The 21,324-nt window shown below is 43.2% G+C and overlaps 2 protein-coding genes across 3 annotated transcripts; both read left to right on the forward strand.

Annotated features, from left to right (window-relative positions):
• The first annotated feature begins 5,449 nt into the window (after positions 1–5,449).
• Positions 5,450–6,139, forward strand: LOC134286419 (uncharacterized). Its single transcript, XM_062848028.1, has one exon. The coding sequence runs from the start codon at positions 5,450–5,452 to the stop codon at positions 6,137–6,139; it is 690 nt and encodes a 229-aa protein (XP_062704012.1).
• A 3,307-nt stretch (positions 6,140–9,446) lies between these two features.
• On the forward strand, positions 9,447–20,016 carry LOC115258081 (transmembrane 9 superfamily member 4). Of its 2 annotated transcripts, XR_003893498.2 has the most exons (9): positions 9,447–9,616; positions 9,836–10,227; positions 10,610–10,765; positions 10,826–11,106; positions 18,158–18,367; positions 18,433–19,034; positions 19,209–19,347; positions 19,421–19,605; positions 19,784–20,016. XR_003893498.2 is itself a non-coding variant. In XM_029858085.2 (8 exons), exons 1-8 carry the CDS (start codon positions 9,605–9,607, stop codon positions 19,519–19,521), a joined length of 1,893 nt encoding a protein of 630 aa, XP_029713945.1. In that variant the 5' UTR covers positions 9,447–9,604; the 3' UTR covers positions 19,522–20,016. The 2 variants fall into 2 exon arrangements, 1 of the variants encoding a protein (XP_029713945.1); XM_029858085.2 differs by having other exon boundaries at positions 19,421–20,016.
• Positions 20,017–21,324: the final 1,308 nt, after the last annotated feature.

Genomic DNA, 21,324 nt, shown 5'->3' on the forward strand with positions numbered 1-21,324 from the left:
TGAACCAATAGGGCACTGCACTGTTTTGATTTTGTATGGGATTTTGACATTTCCTGGCCTTGTTGTTTACTAAATCTCAATGAGAGCGAAAGAGAGGGTGAGAGTTTCGTGCAGAGCCCTATATTTGTCCTGAAAAATCTGTCTGAATTAGGGTTCATTCACAAATATCATAACGCCAAAATTGACCTATTTTGACACCCACCCACCCCTTCGTAACACTGTTTGTATGGAAAGAAAAATAATTTGTTCGGGCTGTAACACCACGAAGGACACCCACCCACCCCCTCGAGCGTTATGACATTTGTGAACAAGCCCTTAGTCTGAAAAATTCATGGAGGGTGTAGGCAGTTAGCGAAGAAGGCTAATAACAAGACAGCCAGCTCCCACCCTGTTGCAGGCGACAGGGTTGAAACGCCTTCAACGATTCACAGGAACATTAAAACACAGCCAAACAGACGTAACACGTCGATCATTTTGCGATTCAAATCATAGTCCCGGAAATCTGTTCGCCCAATACTAAAAGGACTGAGTTTGGCCGACCATCAACTAGGTGGCGGTAGTGGGCAAACGTCAAACTCGAAGAAAAACGATTCCAGCGCCAGGGAAATACTGCAGTAAATGTGATTCCACCCAGCACACCATAAGAGACAGGTCTTGCCCTGCCTACAAAAAGGAAAATGATATCCAACGCACTAAGGTCGATCGGGATGTGCCTTATCCCGAAGCTAGGCGCATCTACGAACAAGGGAACGGTCCAAAAACGTACGCTAATGTAACAGCACAAAACAATAACGAACTTGCAAATCTCAATCGGAAGATCGACGAGCTTACAGAGATGTTAACGGTGCGCGACCGACGCATAGAGCAGCTCGAGGCGGCCCTCCAAGGTCAAACTCTCAGCTCAAATGGTACTATCTCATCCCCTGATGTTATTCCACCCAGTTTCCAAGCCATGTTGGATAAACAAGAAGCGATGTTCAACCGAGTAATCAAGAACTTGGTAGCGACCAACATACAAATGCAGAAGGAAGTCCAGCAGCTTAAACACACCATCAACACGTCTACACCTATCATCGATCAGACAAAACAAAGGCAAAAACCAGTAAATGATACCTGCGTCTCCACCAACAACCTCCCTCGAGAAGAATCTCTCATCGAATTTGCAACGCCAGTAGAAGACCCTTTATCAAAAACAATTACACCAGAAAAGCTGCAGCCTACTGAAGACCCTTTGGATATCGACGACGAATCCCACTCCCCGGACAACAGCCCGAACCCTACCCACCTGGCTCCCGCAATCGGAACTCCAAGGCCTGCCTCATCTGAGGTCGGCGCAATACCAAAGGCAACTTCCGCGCATAATCATCTGATTACTCCCAAGCGACCCTACAATACAGCAAATTCACCTGAAAAGCATCACGAAATCTCAAATGCACCAAAGGTTCAGAGAAAGCTGCCCATCACTCGAAACAGTGGTGGTAAAAATCTCAAGTAGCCTTCCCAGCCAAACATCAACAACCGGTAGCCCTAATCTCAAACACGACTCCACCGATAATGCGACACAACAGCGAAGAACACCATCTTGTCTCTATGTCGAGTAGCCGGGGCGCCGTTGGACCGGAAGCTATACCCCAACCGGAACCTTCGGACCGACTCCGGCCCTCGAAAAGTACGACAGATGAAGAAAAAAAAAACACAGTGCCCCGGGCAGTCGGGGCGCCGGCAGACCGAAAGCCTGGACCCAATCGGAACGGCCGGACCGACTCCGACACCCGGAGGACGAAGATTCAACACCAGCGATAGCCCCTGGTAGCTGGGGCACCGACAGTGCGGACGCTATTCCCACACCGGTACTGGCGGACCACCCTCAGCGCCGGGGGGAAGCTGAAGGAGGGACGGACAAAGGTGAAAACGCCTATTCCCCTCAGGACGTCGAGGGAGTGAAGATATCGTGTGATTTCGGGACGCACAAAGGGGTTAACCCCTGTCCCCCGAAGGACAGCGCGGGATCCAAGCAACCACAACCAACAGAAACACTATCAGAGAATGCTTCAATTTCGGATTCAACAATCATCCTTTCTCCTGTCGTCGGGACATCTTTGCCCTTGCAAGGTGGTTCATGTTCGGCTATGTCTCGTTCGAGCTCATTCCCGAATTTTCCAACCACTGCCACGCGGATACTAAATACCAACTCAGATAGAAACCTGATCAATGCAACGTCCTCGTCACCTACCGCCCACATCGAATACTCCACCCCGACCCTCCCGAAACCAGTCAACTTCATCCTCCAATGGAACATCAATGGTTTCCTGAAAAGCCTGGGCGACCTTGAGCTTCTAATTCATAACAGTCCACCCTGGTGCCTTGCTCTACAAGAAGTAAATAAAGTATCAGTGGATCAACTAAACCAGTCTCTGCGGGGCCAATACGAATGGGTCATCAAGAAAGGAAGCAATTTTCGGTTGCCATCGGCGTTCTGCGTACCATCCCTTATGAATCCCTAAACATTAACACGGATCTTCCTGTGGTGGGTGTACGACTGCAAGGCTCAGTCAACATTTCCATAATCAACGTCTACTTCCCATGTGGGGCTTTGCCAAACTTCCAAAATCAGGTTTCCAGCCTGTTAGAATCGACTCCTGAACCTGTGATATGCCTTGGAGATATGAACGCCCACCACACAGTATGGGGCGGAAATCGGTCTGATCCCAGAGGAATCGCTCTCCTGGACCTCTTCGAAGAATCAGATCTAGTTGTCCTAAACGACGGTTCAAATACTTTCTTCAATGGCCAAAATTCAACCGCCATCGATGTAACTGCAGTCAGTCGTTCACTTCTTCCCAAGTTACAATGGCGTGTTAATGCAGATCTCCACGGGAGCGATCACCATCCAATCCATATATATATCTCCGCCACTCCTCCGGCTGTAACACGACGTCCTAAATGGCTATATGAACGTGCGGACTGGGATATTTACGACACTTCGGTTTGTGAAACACTCCAAGTCCGTAACCCCTGTAAAATCACTGATTTTGCCGAACTGATACGCGGAGCCGCAGAAATCGCAATTCCACGAACAAGCAACAAGCACAGACGGCGGGCCCTCCGTTGGTGGACTGAGGAGACACGTGTAGCAGTTAAAGCTAGGCGAAAGGCACTAACGCGCCGTCACACGTCTTCCGCCTAATCACCCCGAAAAAGAAAACGCCCTCAGCCGCTACCGAAGGCTGCACATCCAGTGCAGACAAATTATCAGTGACGCGAAGCGTACTAGCTGGGAAGAATTTCTCGATAGCATGAACGCTTCGCAGACTTCTGCAGAACTGTGGAATCGAGTACAGTAGACGTTCGGTCGGTGCAAACGGTTTAACTGCAATGATTTTTAACTGCAAGTCCGGTAAGTGCAACAAATTTGCAGTTATCGCACCGCCAAACGTCAAAATGGTGCGCCATGTTAGCCCTAATGAACAGTCGAGTGAATTTTTCGTTCATTTTACGTCAATTGATGGCTTGTTGACACTGTCAGGCGTTGCAGTTATCGGATTTTCGTTCGCTATGTGAAACGTAAACATGTTGCAGTTATCGAACGTCTACTGTAAATGCCCTTAGCGGCAAGAGAAAATGCAATCCAATATCTCTCCAGATACAAAATCAACAAGTCTCCGATCCGGCTATCGTTACCGACTGCCTGGGAGAATATTTCTCAGGCCTGTCGGCTATAAACACCTATGATGACATCTTCAAGCGCCGCCTAAATCCCTCGACATCTTCCGTTAGTAATTTCCACGTACCGTTTGACTTCAGAGGAACAGCGATCAACCAACCTTTCTCATTCCAAGAACTACAATTTGCCCTCAGCAGCTGTAAAGGTAAATCAACTGGACCCGATGGAGTCGGATACCCGCTGCTTAAAAAATTACCTCTCCCCGGAAAAATGAAACTGTTGGACCTTTTTAACAAACTTTGGCTATCGGATTCTTTCCCCCCCGAATGGCAAGAGAGCCTCGTCGTTCCCATTCCCAAAATCAACGACCCCACACGCGGACCATCGCACTTCCGCCCGATTGCCCTCACATGCTGTCTCTCCAAGGTGATGGAAAGAATGGTCAACAGACGATTGAAGCAACAACTCGAAGCCGATGGTCATCTTGACCACCGTCAACACGCCTTCAGGACCGGCTTTGGTACGAACAGCTATTTTACCACCTTGGGTGATGTTCTCCATGACGCCCACTCCAAAGGACTGCACACCGAAATTATATCGTTAGATCTCTCCAAGGCTTTTAATCGCACTTGGACCCCTCTGGTACTGAAGCAACTTGCAGATTGGGGTATGTCCGGACACGTACTCCATTTCGTTAAAAACTTTCTGTCGAATCGCTCCTTCTGAGTTGTAATTGGCGACAGCACATCCAAGTCCTTCGCCGAAGAGACAGGTGTACCTCAAGGAACCGTTATCGCCGTCACCCTATTCCTGGTAGCGATGAACGGAGTTTTCTCTAATCTTCCCAGTGGTATCTACATTTTTGTGTATGCTGATGATATCCTGCTGGTGATTCCTGGACGAACCCCCATTCGCACCAGAATAAAAGCTCAAGCCGCTGTCAACGCCGTAGTTAAATGGACATCCTCAGTCGGGTTCACTCTATCTGCACCTAAAAGCGTACGTTGTCATATCTGCAACACTGGTCATCGAATCCGAGGTCCTCCTATCACGATTCAAGGTCAGCCCATTCCACTGAAAGAAACTGTCAAAACCCTTGGGGTTTTAATCGATAGAAGGCTTTCATTCAAGCAACATTTCGCTTCCGTTAAGGCCAGTTGTCGTACTCGGCTCAACCTGATGCGTACAATCTCACGCCCCCACCGCTCCAACAATCGGGCCGTTCGTTTTCGAGTAGCCCGCTCTATAATCGACAGTCGTCTGACCTATGGATTAGAATTGACCTGCATAGCCACCGAAAAACTCCTCCAAGTCCTCACACCCGTGTACAACAACTATGTAAGAATCATATCAGGTCTGCTACCGTCAACTCCGGCGGATTCTGCGTGCTCAGAAGCAGGTGTACTACCCTTTCGCCACCTTATATCCGCAGCCATCTGTAGAAAAGCCGCTGCTTTCGCCGAGAAAGCCTCAGGAAGTGAAAGGATCTTCCTCCTCTCAGAGGGGTGCAGAATCCTCCGCACGGTAGCCAACGTAGATCTCCCCCTGGTGACCAAGATCCACTGGCACGGAGACAGGAGTTGGCATTCAAGAACACCAAGAATTGATAGCACAATTAAGAACCGTTTTCGAGCCGGTGATAATTCAGTCGTACTACGGGCATCAGTACTCGACTGGCTTCGAAACAAATACCCAAACCACCTCCACAGATATACAGACGGTTCACTGTCGAGCCGAGGTGTTGGCATCGGTGTCTCCGGGTCCAATATCAACACAAGCCTCAGCATGTCCCATTTGTGCTCCATCTTCTCGGCCGAAGCTGCCGCCATTCTCATCGCGATCACCATTCCAGCAGATCAGCCCATCCTCGTACTTACCGACTCAGCTAGCGTGGTATCGGCTCTCCAGGCCGAGTCTCCTGTGCATCCATGGATTCAGGATATTATCCGGCTTGCCCCACCAAACACAACTATCGCTTGGATCCCAGGGCATTGCGGCGTTCCGGGTAACACCACAGCTGACCGTCTCGCTGGGGCGGGTCATGCTGCACCGATGTACACCGACAAGGTCCCCCTTCATGACGTCAAAAGATGGATTACCAAGATTTTCCGCGAACAATGGGAAACCGAGTGGTCCCAAAGGGACGACACAGCCTACCTACACAAGATTAAGCCGGATATAGGACCATGGACGGACCTGAGCTCGCTGAGAGAACAGCGGGTTGTATCCCGTTTGCGGACCGGCCATACACGCCTTTCACATAGCATGGGAGGTCCCCCCTTTCACCGGACATGTCTCATATGCAACACCCACAACACGGCTGAGCACTTTCTGTGTGTCTGCCCCCAATATGAAGTGCACCGCGCAAGTAATGGTCTGACTGGCAGCATCCGTGACATCCTGTGCAACAATACATCGATCCTAGCCAGCGTCATCCGTTTTTTGCAAGATTCTGGGCTTTATAGTCAGATCTAATTCTGTTTTTACCCTAGTGTTAGTTCATTTTTGGTTGTTTTGTATTGTCGCGCTTATCTTTTATTAGTCCTGCGGCGGTCGTACGCTCGCAAGGCATACCGCCGCATGACAGTCGCAAGGCAAAACAAAAGAAAAAGTGTTCCCGCCAAAAACAAAAGCACGTGGGTTTCGCGAAGTGACAGATGTTTTTGAATGCATTTGTGACGAACGGCAAGAGTAGTTCAGTGGAATGAGTGTTCTTGCTGTCAAACCCCATATAGTGGAATTATATACTTTTAAATCTGGTGACGCTGTTATGATTAGTGACTGTCGCGCTGATATCAGAAGCCAGAGGCAGATAATCGCCATATTCTGATTTTTCTTGAGAGGCATAATATTTGTGTCATAATTGTAACGAAATTTTGCGAGCCACTAGGTTGGGCTCGGTAGGATAACATTTTTCCTACCTGACTATGGTGATGAACTAGTCATCGGCGCTAAAAATCACCCTAATAAAGAAGAAAAAAAAAAAGATTCCAGCGCCACGGGTGGGCTGTCGGCCAACTATCAAATTTTTAAATAGACCGTTAAATCGGTGTACGATGGGAAATGTTAGAGCACAGACAAACAGATGTAACACGTCGATCATTTTGCGATTCAAATCATAGTCCCGGAAATCTGTTCGCCCAATACTAAAAGGACTGAGTTTGACCGACCATCAACTAGGTGGCGGTAGTGGGCAAACGTCAAACTCGAACAAAAACGATTCCAGCGCCACGGGTGGGTTGTCGGCCAACTATCAAATTTTTAAATAGACCGTTAAATCGGTGTACGATGGGAAATGTTAGAGTGTTACGTCTGTTTGTCTGTGGTTAGAGTGTTACGTCTGTTTGTCTGTGATTAAAACATGATTGTGTGCGTGTACATGTAAATACGTACACGGAAATGGTAGCATCGCATGCACACTCATTCATGATGTTGTTCCCTGAAGTCGTTTGTGGCGCTAGTGTGCTTGTAGCTCCCAAGGTATATGGAGCAAAAGGGTAGATGTCTGTCTTGTTATTAGCCGTCTTCGCAGTTAGGCACGTCAAACTCGAACAAACTACGCCTACCCTACATGCATCAAGCGGGCCATCCTAAACAACACAATGCGATTTCGCGGGTCATCCCCATCCAAGGAGAATACATTTTACTAAGGTGGCGCAGATAAACATTGCAAACCACTGGTTGTCTCTTCCATTCTTCTGGTGTTCTTATGGAAATGAAATAGTGACGTCACTATTTTAGTTGCATAAGAACACCAGAAGAGTGGAAGAGACAACCAGTGGTTTGCAATGTTTATCTGCGCCACCTTAGTAAAATGTATTCTCCTTGATCCCCATCGGCAACACAAACCGGTTTCCAAGCAGGATTCGACTAGGCCCCAGGTCGCATGCTAGTTGACACCACAGACAAACAGACGTATCACTTTGAACAAAGTGCGATTAAAATCATCGTCACAAAAGCATAATCGCCCAATGCTAATACGCTGTGTTTCGCAAACCCACTGAGTAGATGGCGGTAATGAGAAAACGTCAAACAGGAGCAAAAACGATGTGAGCGCCATGAGCGAGCAATTTTCGAACTACGAAATATTTGAATAATCCGTTAAAATGGGAAACGATGAGAGTAAGACGTCTGTGGATATAGATTTGAATTTTCAAAATTACACATTGAGGATGGAAAGCTATAGGATACTGCAAGATGACGTCACGAAGCTATGCACTGACAGTTCACAGAGCTTGTTTACATGGACTTAGTTTCTGGCCAAGATCCGGCAAAATTGCTTTTCGATAGAACTTCGGAATAATGAGAGTTGGACGATTGGTTTTGTACTAGTAGAGCTGAATGTACTCGATATTTACGTATCACAATGATATCGGAACGGAAAACGAGATTTAAATTTTTCGCCGGTTAAAATTCTAACACCTTGTAAACAAGCTCGCTGAACTGTCAAACAAAGTGAGGTTAGACCGGTGCTTGCAGTACTCTATAGCTATACACCCAGGTCTCTTCCTTTTGGTTCCCTGTGCAATGTTGACTGTTCTAATCAAGTAACGGAGTAGCGATTACGAATAGAGCTTGCTGACGTTTATTCACCTTTCTCTTTCAAACATGCAGGCGGAATAGTGGTTTCTGCTTTTAGTGGTGTTGCGTGTACGTACACGTTGCATTACACGAACACTACCTGAGTTACTGGTTGAAAATAGTAAACAAAAATCAGCTGTTCCCGGCAAAATCAAATGGGCATATTTTCAACCAGTAGATTTGCATTAGTGTTCGTGACGCCGCGCTGCGAAACCACTATAGGATTTGTTGTCATCAGGAAAGGTTGAAAACAAATCCTATCCCGCCTGCATGCTTGAAAGAGAGAAGTGAATAAACGTCAGCAGGCTCTATTGTACGGTCATCCCATGCTCATGCTATTATGAGTGTACTGTATCTCATTCACTAAACAGTGAATCACACGATCGGCAAGCCTCATGCTGAAAAAATCCTCAACTGTTTCAATAATTATCTTTCAGCCTATCTTTTTCATCCTTTTCGATTTAAACATTCATAAATAGGAAGTGAAACACTGCGGTTGGGCACAGCTCTACGCACAACAACTGTCAACAGAAAAGCAGAAAAAATAGAAGAAACCTCGCGTTACATTTCAAAAGGGCCTATCCCTAAAATGTAAACAAATCGATTCAGATACCATTCCATAGCATCCCCCAACAGTAACCTACTGTGCAAAGATCACCCACCTAACCGTTAACCTTATCAGAATAAACCCCACCTTCAAAACGGCCAATCCCTGCTTTTTTCCCAATCATTCATAAGCCTGTGCTCCAAATGGACCAGTAACGGTAAAATTTTGTTTACATTGGTAAGCCTTCTCGTTTAAAGGGCCGACAACCGAAAATTTTCCGAGCGGCTCCCGGCCCGAGCGCCGAGAGAGAGAATTCTCTCTCTCAAAAAGGGCCGAGCCTTGATTCGATGTCAACATCGGACTCACTGGGGGGGCCGAACCACGCTAAGAAAATTTTAGAAAGACTCACAATAAGGCCGAACCCGGGTGAAATATTTCAAATTAGCTTAACATGTTTATCTATCATTTTTAATACTTTTCTGATAAATTTTAATGCAATTTTGATTATTGATGCATAGATACATCTAATCTTGTGTCATCAGAACGGAAAGCATGTTGAAAAATCCTCAAACTGAGAAATACGAATAGAAAATGTGATGAAAAATGTTTGCATCGATTTTTCTCAATGTTTACGTTCTGGGGATAGGCCCTTTTCAAATGTAACGCGAGAAACATCCTTTTGCATCTGGCCAGTGGAGTAGATCATTGGGATTTTATTTTCTCAATTTTTCGCTAAAATTTCATAGTTTTTCGCTCAATTCAAATGAATTAACATTCGGTGGGGAGTGATTTTGACCGGAGTACAAAGAATCATGGAAAAAAGGGTAAGTTGGGCGGTGTTTTCAGCGTTGTTCCGGGTTGGTTCGATGGAAGGTGAAAACTTTCTTTACTCGTACTCCAGTGCGACGACCGATTGTGACACGTAAAATTTCTCTTGTTTTCTTTGGCTGCATCATCACCTTCCTCCTTGCTGATGGGCGCTTTGAATGCAATAATAATTATTATTAACATTATATACTAATCCTGGTTCGTGTTTGTTTTAGTGGCAGCTGACAACGATTCTGGCGGTGGCTTTGCTACAATGCTGTTCGGTGCAGAGTTTCTACGTTCCTGGGGTGGCCCCGGTTGAGTTCCGGAAGGGGCAGAAGATTGACGTGAAGGCGGTCAAGATGACCAGCACCCACACTCAGCTGCCGTACGAGTACTACTCGTTGCAGTTCTGTTTGCCGAAGAACGGAACCCTGGTGTACAAGAGTGAGAATCTCGGAGAGGTGCTGCGGGGCGATCGGATCGTCAATACGCCGTATGAGGTCCGGATGGCGGAAAACGTCCGCTGTAAGCTGTTGTGTAACAGTAAAGATCGTCCGATGAACTGGGACCGGGAGCAGTCGGAAAAGGTGGCCGAGCGAATTCGACACGAGTATTTCGTGCATTTGTAAGTAGAATATGTTTTTATGTGAATTGTAAGACGAATTTCGCGCAAATTCGGCGATTACTGGTGCAAGTATAATGCATAGTTGAGATTTCATAACGGAACAAGCACTGTGATCGGATAGGAGTCAAATAGATTAACAGAACTAAATGTCAAAGAAATAGACATGTTATATTAATGTGGCCAATGATCAGATAATATTGGCAGGAGCTTTTTCACTTTTTGCATGAATAAACGTTCCGCTTCTTTAAGATTGATGCTATCGTTATCGTTTTTCTAAAATTTGAAAGCAGTTTTTTACTGCGAATCAGAACAATTTTCGACTTTTCGTTAAGCATCCAAAACATGCATTTAAATTTATGTTAATGATTGTTTTATGTTTCAGGATTGTAGATAATTTGCCGGTAGCTACCAAGTTTGTCAACCCGGACACGAATGAGCAGCAGTTCGAACACGGATACCGTCTGGGACTCATGGACGGCAACAATGTGTACATTAACAATCACCTGAAGTTCCGACTGTTCTATCACATGCACAGCGAGTAAGGTCAATTTTCAAACTATCATTGGTCAAGATTTACCAGATATATCGATTCTTTCAGGAACCAATATCGAGTGGTGGGTTTTGAGGTGGAAACCCTATCTATTCACAAGGATCAGCTTAGCTTCGAAGGAGAAACGTGCAGTTTCCCGGAGAGTCCGCGGCCACAGCCCGTTTCGGTGCACGCTGGTCATACGCAGCTCTTCTTTACCTACTCGGTCGAGTGGAAGGAATCGTCGGTGAAATGGGCCTCCCGGTGGGACATCTATCTCGGCATGAACGACGTTCAGATCCATTGGTTCAGCATTATCAACTCGCTGGTGGTGGTGTTCTTCCTGTCCGGTAAGTTAAGAAATAACTGATGTCTCGGATGTTAAAAACTCCAATTATTGTAGCCAAGTTGCAAAAAGTCCTCGCTAAAGATCATTCAATTGGCCTGGGAAACAAATACAAAGGATACTCAAAATATCTGGGACAGGTAAAATTTTCACTTTTCAAAAAATGTTCAACTAGCTGTAACTTTTTGAAAAGGGCATCAAATATTTTCAAATTTTGACTGTAAGTTCTTCAAGTTCATAAGTTGTGTATCAGTGGTTCAATTTTGGAAAAGATCGGGCTATTCTACATGAAGTTATAAGGGTTTTAGAAAAAGGTATAATTATTCGATAGTCAACTTTGAGCTGTTATATCTCCGGAATCAATTAACCGAATGCAACCAAATTTTGATCATTTATGACTCATATAATGAGCTATGGAAAACTTTTGACTAAACTTAAAATTCTTTACGCGAAAGAAAATTATAACGATTAGATTATTTTTCTAATATAACATTAATATATCCAAAACTTCATCATCCCTGGCCAAGTTCGCAGGGGTTGACGGTATTAAAGTGAAGGAGTTTTATTTTGATTATTGTAATGTAGTGCTCTTTAGTGAAACATATCACCTTTTTAACACTTTAATGCGCCTCCAACGGTTCATCACGAACCTTCTGCTGCAGATGGAGTATAGCTGATCATATGCATCAGACATGCTCGATAAACACGGAAGAACAGCCGGGGCTCAGTAGAGTCTATTCTCAAGCAATAGTTCCATGTCGGTTGGATTTGAGAAGGTTTTGATGATCGTTACAGATCCTAATAAAAGTATTATAGGATTTGTTACAGGTTTTGGAACCTCTTACAGCCAGCTGACTTCAAAGTGTAGTTTGGGCTCTATTTCCCACGTTTCTCGGTTGATTTTGAAAAGTAATTTATTAATGTCATAGTCGCTTTTTCGATTTTTTACAATGATAGTTGGTCATATTTTCTTTAAATAAAGCAATAAAAATCGACCGAAGAATTAATAGTGGGAAGGAGATTTGCAGCACCTAATTGTGCTGATACACAATAAAAACATATGTTGCCTATGTTAGGTCAATTCTGGAATATTGTAACATTGTCTGGTCCTCATTTCAAAGTAAGCATCAAAGTAAGATCGAATAGAATCAGTACAAAAGCAATTTCTATTATATGCTCTTCGAAAATTAGGTTGGACTACATTTCCTCTTCCATCTTATGAAGCGCGCTGTAGGCTTATCAATATTCAAACACTGAAACAGCGTCGTGAAACTGCAATGGTTTTATTTGTTAACGACATCGTTTCGCAGCGAATTGATTCAACTGAAATCTTATCAAAATTAAACTTTTACATACCCTTACGGCATTTGCGAAATCGACACTTGTTTAAAACTACCCATAGTCGCACAAACTATGCCAAAAATGAACCTTTGAATCAAATCATGAACATTTATAATCAACACTGTGAAACTATTGACTTAACTATGTCGCGGCATAATTTAAAGAAATATTTTAACACTATAAGAAATAACATCAGTAGTAGAACTTAAAATATTTAAAAAGCACAAATTATACACACATCCACCAGCATACACTATTTATATATTTTCTTATATGTATTTTATTAACAATATGTACTATAGCTTTAAGAAATGAAACAAAAAATGTATGTATATGTACTAGTCTACGTTGTTTGACGAAACTGAATAAATAAATAAATATATAGATTCAAAGCTAACGTGCGAACACTTAAACGCATTGTTGACGTCAATGCGTTCGACGTGACATTTTGGACAAAAACTGACTGCTTTTTATTAACTGAACAACGTTACTTGTGTATGACTAGGTTGACTTTTCTAGGCTACGCTTGAGAAAATAACATGGTTTATCTATATAGGACCCATATAGGACAATTGAACGAATTTGAATATTTTGCATAGTATTTTTAGGGGGATGAGTACATAATAGTTGACATGCAATCTTTATTATTTTAAAATTTTATTGTAATCAACTGACCAACTTGGCGTATTTTTGTTTATCTCTTAGATGGTATTATGACACCAACAGAAAAATTACAGAAGTTCAGTTACATGTTTCTGTGGGTTTTGGACCGATGATAATTTAAGAACACAAGAGATGAACACAGAGAAGTAGAAAACGATTAGCGAAATCAAGAAAACAATTTGATACAGGATCGGCTATATTTTAACATACAGGGTTCGATTGATTCGATGAAAAAAAAAACAAACATACGGCAACTGATTTAACGAGAAGTAAAACATATTGAACCATACCACAAAATCAAACAAAAAGACAAACACAAACCGTGTGACCATAACACTACTTTGGCAAATCCTGACTGACTAACCAATTGAAAACTTTCCAATCTTCTACCGTAACTTTCTGAGTCACTTGCAACAGTGTCTTAATGGATATCATTTTCCGCGTACGGCTGGCAAACTGCTTCTGAAAGATTACGTACTCTTTTCTATCTTCGGGTCTAGTGTAGAGGTTTCAACTCTAATCAGAGTGCAGCTAGACCCCTAGCAAAAAAAAATATCCAAAACTTCATCATCGTTTCAAAATTTGAGATAGTAATTACAGTTCATTTAAATTCCCTCTAATTGACTTGAATATATTTATGTTTCAAAGGGAAGCAACCAAATGGCCGGCAATAAATTGAAAAAGTAATGAAATGCCAGGGGCGTCTCGTGACCCGTAAAGCTGACTGTGCACTTGAAAAGTTTTCACATGGGACTGTAGTATGAATGGAAAACAGCAGGAACCTGAACTCCGCTAGACAAGCGAATCTATCGACGATTTCGTCGAGAAAACTGCCTTGTTGTTTCAATTGATGAAACAGAGGGTTTTCTACCGCCATCAGTTTAAGCCTCTTTAGTCTTTGCTCGCTCATTGTAACTGAAGATAGGTTCTTATTCTTTTGAGATGGAAAAACTCCTTCCAACGGCATCAGTTGTAGACGTAAGTGTTATTATCAGAGGAATAAGCAGATACGTTTCTGAGAAGACGTCTTCCAAATTGTTCTTAGTAAGCACCTTAGCTATATCTGCGGCTTTTTTCGTGTAAAACGTTCTCAGCTCATTGGTCAGCTGGACCTAATCGAAATTTGGGAAGCGAGAGTAGACATTGCCCACCAATTGTTAAGGGATTTTTTCGGAATAACTTTTGAACTTCGAAGAGTCCATTCAGAATTGGATAACTGACACTGAAGAAGTGAAACACCCATTGCACAATTATGGGTCACTCTGTAACTCTGTAACTTATACTTATGACACATATGTGATACAAGAATCACTGTACAATTGCGCTTGAAATGAGTGCCATACTGAAAATTCTCTCAGTTCAAGTCAGTCATGTTAGAATTTTCTTGACACTGCGTACCGTTGTACAGGAATCACACTCGTATCACATGTCTGTCTGGGGTATTAGATGATTCGAGATGCGGTACAAGCTTTTCCTCAATCGACCGCCTGGCAAACGAATTGCTGGAGTAGATTTTACATTTTCCTTTGAATGTTGCTAGAAAATGAAACCGTACGCGACGTGCAACTAGTAGTGAATGAAAATGCCACCCATTCAGGTCCACCCAAAGGCATGCATGCATGCCAAAAGAGTGGATGGGCGGCCTCCGTTGAATGGTACAAGTTCTCTCGCTTTGCTCTTTCGCCTCGCTCTCTTGCTGAAGCATATACAGTAGCTCAAATGCGACGTTGCCAAACTTAGCAGCTTCCCCGCGAGCTCAAGCTTGGTGTAAGCAAACAATCTTTCCTTTCCTCCGCCACCGATGAGGCCCACGTCCATTGGAAGAAGTGCACAAAAATTTTACTAATACATTGCCAAAGCAGCACAGAACAGTCGAACACAAGTAAACACAGTTCTTGCATGCATATACAGCGCTCCCGTGTACTTCTGGAAGTGAACTGAGGCGAGAGATTTTTGGCGATGCTGTCACATGGATGTTTCGCATGCTTCGGCGTGGAGAACTCTGGCAGCGGCAGGGTGGTGGCATAGTGAGATTAAGTTGGGAAATTTACTTGATTCCTATTGGATACGCACTAGTATTTCATAGTGGTTTGAAGTTGTGAACATCAAAAGGATCGAATGAGTAGTTTATATCGTTTGTAGCAAAATGTTGACATTATAGTGATTTATTTTAGTTTTTATCAACTGTGTAGTGAACGCAGTTGACCTATGGACGAGACGCCACTGTGAAATGCATATAAAAAATAGATAAATTTACTAAAAAAAACATAGAATAAATGGAATCACTATAACTTTTTTTCTTAATAATAATTTCAAATTAAGTCAACTGTTTTTCAAAGTTCATTATATTTGTCATGAATGATCAAAATTTCATTGCATTCGGTTCATTGAATCCGGAGATATAACAGCTCAAAGTTGGCTATCTAGAATCTTCATAACTTGGTGTAGAATGGCCCGATCTTTTCCAAAATGAACCACTAAAATACACAACTAGTTAATGAACTTACAGTCAAAATTTGAGAATATTTGATGCCCTTTTCGAATTTTTTGAAAAACATTTTTCGAAAAGTGAAAAATTTACCTGTCCCAGTTATTTTGAGTATCCCCTGTATGTAAACGCATTTTTATGTTCTACGTGCATTTTGGCGTATACATTAAAAGAACAGAACAAAAAGTTGAATGAGCGATAGATATCTTGGAACCCTGCAAAGTACCTGGCAGGGATGGAATTATTCCTGTACATTCCAAATCAACGAAATCGTTCAGGTTCAGCTTATCGTTATGGATATATGCTTGGCGGAGCCCTAGTCAAGATCACAGGGTTTGACGGTATTAAAGTGAAGGAAGTTAATTGTAATTCTTGTAATGAAAATATCACCTTTAACACTTTAATGCGCCTCCAACGGTTCATTGCGAACCGGCTGCTGCAGATGAAGTATAGCTGATTTATCAGAAATGCTCGATAAACAGGACGAACCTGCTAGGGCTTATTCTGTACCCAGAGAACAGTTCCAGTCGGTTGAGTCTGGGAGGGTTTTGAGAGTCGTTGTGAATCATAATGGAAACATTTGTGTTTTGTGACGAATCTTAGAATCTTTTTGGAGTCAGCAGACTTTGAATTGTTGTCTGGGCTTTCCACTATTCGGTTAATTTTAACAATCAATTCAAATATGCAACAATTAGTAGTATATCGTGTATTCAATTTGCTCATTCATAACTCACGACATTTGATTTAAACCTGACGTGGCAGGCGCCATTGTCGCCCTAAAAATAGAAGATCACCAACGCTCACACACTGAAGATGCCTGCTAGTCCCCGGCAGTTATCTCATTGGTCCTTGTGTGAGTGTGGCTGGTCTGGCGATACTGGAGTAGCATCCACGGGCGGTCAATCAAGCTCAAGCAAGCTCAAGCTCATAACTCACGACATTTGATTTACTTGTGATTTAATTTTCACTTTCATTATTTTTATAGGGTAGGTAATCAAAATTTGAACCAAATTGCGGCTTTCTGAAGCAGTGCAAATTTTAAGTGATTTTTTCTCCCACATGGAAATAATTTACTACGGCAAAATCATATGTACATGAAAGCCACTGGTATAAGCTTTCTGTTAAATGGTAAAAAGTTTGTATTTGCTCCGAATTTCATTGAAATATTCGATTTTTCATCATTAATGATTTTAATCTTAATTTGAACCATCGTAATCATAATTTGAACCAATTTTAATCTTAATTTGAACTACTGGCGGCAGCAGCTCGAGCAACTCACAAAACAGCCAATTCCATGCTAAACAATGAAAAATCACATGAATCTGCTAATTCTCATACCTATTTTTCATTAGGCTGTGGAATCTCAACTCAGAATGTTCGAAATCCTTTAGGAATTTGGAAACTAAATTTGGAATTTTTCATCCCCCAAGAGTAAACAAAGCAATCACTAGCGCAATCTACAGGCCAACACTAGAAGCTCACCCCCGTTTACTAGTTCAAATTTAGATTACAAAGGTTCAACTTAAGATAACATCAAGGATGGGAACACTCACTTGCAAAGAGTTACACTCACTTGCTATTTTCTAAGCTCAGAAGCGTGCAATCAAGAAACGATGTATGGACGACTTTTGCATTGTGGTTTTGTCTAAAACCTTTCCGAATAGAGTAGGGGTCGCACACACATACCAAAGTCGTGAGGGAGCGGCGAAGGCAACTCTCCACGAGGTGAATGTAAATTACACTCACCTAGTGGAGAGTTGCTTTTACAACTCTGTCACGGCTTAGGTATGCGTGTGCGACCCCTACTCTATTCGGCAAAGTTTTAGACAAAACCACAATGCAAAAGTCGTCCACACAACGTTTCTTGATTGCACGCTTCTGAGCTGAGAAAATAGCAAGTGAGTGTAACTCTTTGAAAGTGAGTGTTTCCATCCCTGGTTACAACATTTAATTTTGAGATACTATGCGATAAATTAGGTGCAATTTGATGAAAAATCATCATTTTAGTCACCTTGTCAGCCTCTTGCCAAGCGAGGGGTCCATCAATTTAACCCAACCAAAGTGGTTTTCATCTTTTTTTTTATCATATTCTAACGAATCTGCAAGAAAAAAAATCCCAGACTTTATGTAAATAGCGGCCTGGTTTCAGCGAGAATTACTCAACTCAGACAGCTCAGATGTGTAGCGCATTACTACAAATGAGCGAAGCTCACGCAGAAGAAGTTTGAGCTCTGCAACGACCCGAAATGGAACCAAAAAAGCTTTGATCTGAGAAATCGTTTCCGATGACCCATGCTAATGTACATGAGTAGTATAGTAGTAGTATATAACGTATTAAGGAGGCATAAAGTACATAGAAAGATACACAGTAGGAGAATAAATACGGGCGAGGAATTGACCATAACCTTCTGCATACGGATCAGAAACGATAGCCACTAGACCATCAAGTCCGTCTTCAAATTACTGCAGGGTTAAATTAAACACAAAATGCCACTAAATGTGTGCAGACCTATTTGTTTTGTTTCATTTCAACATTTTCTTAATTTTACAAACATTGTTTCAGGTATTCTCACAATGATTATGGTGCGAACACTTCGCCGGGACATTGCCAAATATAACACGGATGATAGCGTCAACATTGAAGACACCCTGGAGGAAACCGGCTGGAAGCTAGTCCACGGGGATGTCTTCAGACCCCCACGGCATCCGAGGCTGTTCGCTGCCGTCATCGGTAGCGGAATCCAGGTATTCTTCATGGCTATGATCACGATCAGTAAGTTATCTCGCTTTTTGTATGATGAAATCGCTGTGTTCTAAAATCTAGTTTTTCATTTTTAGTTATTGCCATGCTGGGAATGCTGTCTCCGTCATCCAGAGGAGCCCTGATGACGGCCGGAATCATGCTTTATGTGTTCATGGGATTGATCGCGGGTTATTTCTCCGCTCGTTTGTACAAAACCATGAAGGGACGTAACTGGGAACGAGCAGCTTTCCTGACAGCGACTTTGTTCCCGGGACTCGTGTTCGGAACCTGCTTCATCCTGAACTTCTTCATCTGGGATCGGAACTCGAGTGGCGCCGTTCCGTTCGGCACAATGGTGGCCCTGCTGTGTCTGTGGTTTGGAATCTCATTGCCCCTGGTGTACCTGGGATATTACTTTGGTTTTAGGAAACAGGCTTATCAACATCCGGTTCGGACCAATATGATTCCCCGGCAAATTCCGCACCAGCACTGGTACATGAACCTGGGCCTTTGCGTGCTGATGGCCGGAATCCTGCCGTTCGGGGCCGTTTTCATCGAACTGTTTTTCATCTTTTCGGCCATCTGGCAGAACCAGTTCTACTATCTGTTCGGCTTCTTGTTCCTCGTGTTCTGCATACTGGTGGTCAGTTGTGGACAGATATCAATCGTTATGACGTACTTCCAGTTGTGCGCTGAGGTAAGCTTCATTCAGTATCATCTTTCTTTTATCCAATGTTTATTAGCATCTCATTCAAGACTTCGGTATACCAATCTGTGTGATCAATTAATGTTTTTTTAGCAGAGAGCTTCTGAATTAATTCAATATCATCGATTTGCTGAAACAACTACATATTTTCAACTTTTTTTCTAGGACTATCGCTGGTGGTGGCGAAGTTTCATCGTGTCAGGCGGCTCAGCTGTGTACATTCTTTTCTACAGTATATTCTACTTCTTTACCAAACTCGAGATTACGGAATTCATTCCCACCTTGCTGTATCTAGGGTACACTGGTAAGCGAGCGCAGAATATAAGAAAAATACAAAACTGAAGCCTCTTACTACATCTATTCTTCCTCTTCAACAGGTCTCATGGTGATCACATTCTACATCCTAACGGGAACAATCGGATTTTTCGCAGCGTACAGCTTTATCCGTAAGATTTACGGTGCAGTGAAGATTGACTAAGCATCCAGATACGCCCAGAGGCAACCTTGAGCTATTAACATTAACGAACGATAATCGATGTGAGCGTGCGTGAGTTTCGGCTGAGTGAGTAAAATTTATTGATTTTAAGACTGCTTGTTGACGAGTGTGGCGAGAATAATAGTGTCATTATGTTATATATGGGAATGAGTGCAACGACGATTAGTTTTGAGCGACATTTCTCATCTCACTGATTTGTTTTTAATTCTTTTGCCAAATCACTGCTTCTCGATGATGTCGTTAGACGAGTAAATTATATGTTGTACCTACCTTAGGAGCTAATTATGCAACAAAGTGCGCAGAATCGGTCGGTGATCATAAAGTGACTAAGTTTTAGATGTGGTTGTTCCATGATCCAATGGTAAAGCCGCAGAGAGCATCAGACATAATGTAAACTAAACTCAGTTTGTGTGTAAGATCGTCTCAATCGCAAAATGGATTGAACATTGGATATAAATTCTTAAAGTACTACTAAAATTTGATGTTTTTCTTACTAGCATATCACAATACTTCCAAATAAACTCAAAAATATTAGAAACTTTGCACCAGGGGCGTTTAATTTCGTTTCAATGATCACTTTCATGCAACATTTGAATGAGTCACTTCATCTTAACACACTATTCTAACAAAGACGGCTAATAACAAGACAGACAGCTCCTACCCTGTCGCAGGCGACATGGTTGAAACGCTCCCAATGATTCAGAGGAATAATAAAACATGATTGTGTACTTGAACGTGCAAATACCTACATGGAAATTGCAATATCACACGCACACTTATTTATGATGTTGTTCCCTGAAGTCGTTCGTGGCGCTAGTGTGCCTGTAGCTCGATGAGTATAGGGAACAAGAGGGTAGATGTCTGTCTTGTTATTACCGTCTTCGATTCTAGTCTTTCGGTTCGACTCGGAAAACGTTTTTATTCATCGAACCTCTCGGTAAGCACTAAGGCACACATTTTCCAAATGGAGGAGAACGTGCCTCTGAAGCCGACCTACCGATACACTCACGAGCGCCGTAATTTAACACCAAGAATCAATACGGACACAACCGCAAACCGCAGCAGGCGCCATTGTCGCCTAAAAACACAAGACCACTAACGCTCATACACTGAAGATATGCCTGTTAGTCCCAAACAGCTATCTCATTGGTTCCTTGTGTGAGTGAGCGCACGCAGCTCCAGCGTGGGAGCTCCGATCCATTCCCCGGCTAGCCTTCCTGGGGATCCTGGGCTATCCGCATCAGCAGCAGCTTCACAAGTTTGTCTTTTCGTCCACGAAGTCCAACATAGGCAAAGACCATAAAACGGCCCTGTTGCGACTTCTCTCTTAAGTCGATGGATGTTGCCAAGCAAGACCACGAGTGACTCGTGCAGACTGTTGCAGCGGCAGAACTTGCGAAAGCAAAGGTTACGTAGTCTACCCAGACGGAGGCCTTCGCTCTCGCAGGAAGCCCAAAGGGTGTTGCGGATGCGACCACTTTCGATAAGCACTCGCAGAAGCGGGCGAGGCAACCGTCAGATGAGGAGCTGACTGGCGGTGCCCGCCAGGCTAGGAACATACTAACCCCGAAGGTCGGCAGTAATGCCGGCAAGTCGGACCCCAGCCAGGCGTCCCGGAAAGCAGGGAAGGGTGGGCCTGAAAAGGCTGGCCCGTCTCGGATGGAAAGGAACAGGGGGTTGTACAATCCGAGTTTCTTCCCATGCTGAATAAACGCAAGACAACTCATCTCGTTGCTAGACAGTAAAACAAAACACTGATACTTTATTTACATGGCTTATTTATAA

The sequence above is a fragment of the Aedes albopictus genome, chromosome 2 (assembly GCF_035046485.1).
Source record: "Aedes albopictus strain Foshan chromosome 2, AalbF5, whole genome shotgun sequence".
Classification (NCBI taxonomy): domain Eukaryota; kingdom Metazoa; phylum Arthropoda; class Insecta; order Diptera; family Culicidae; genus Aedes; species Aedes albopictus.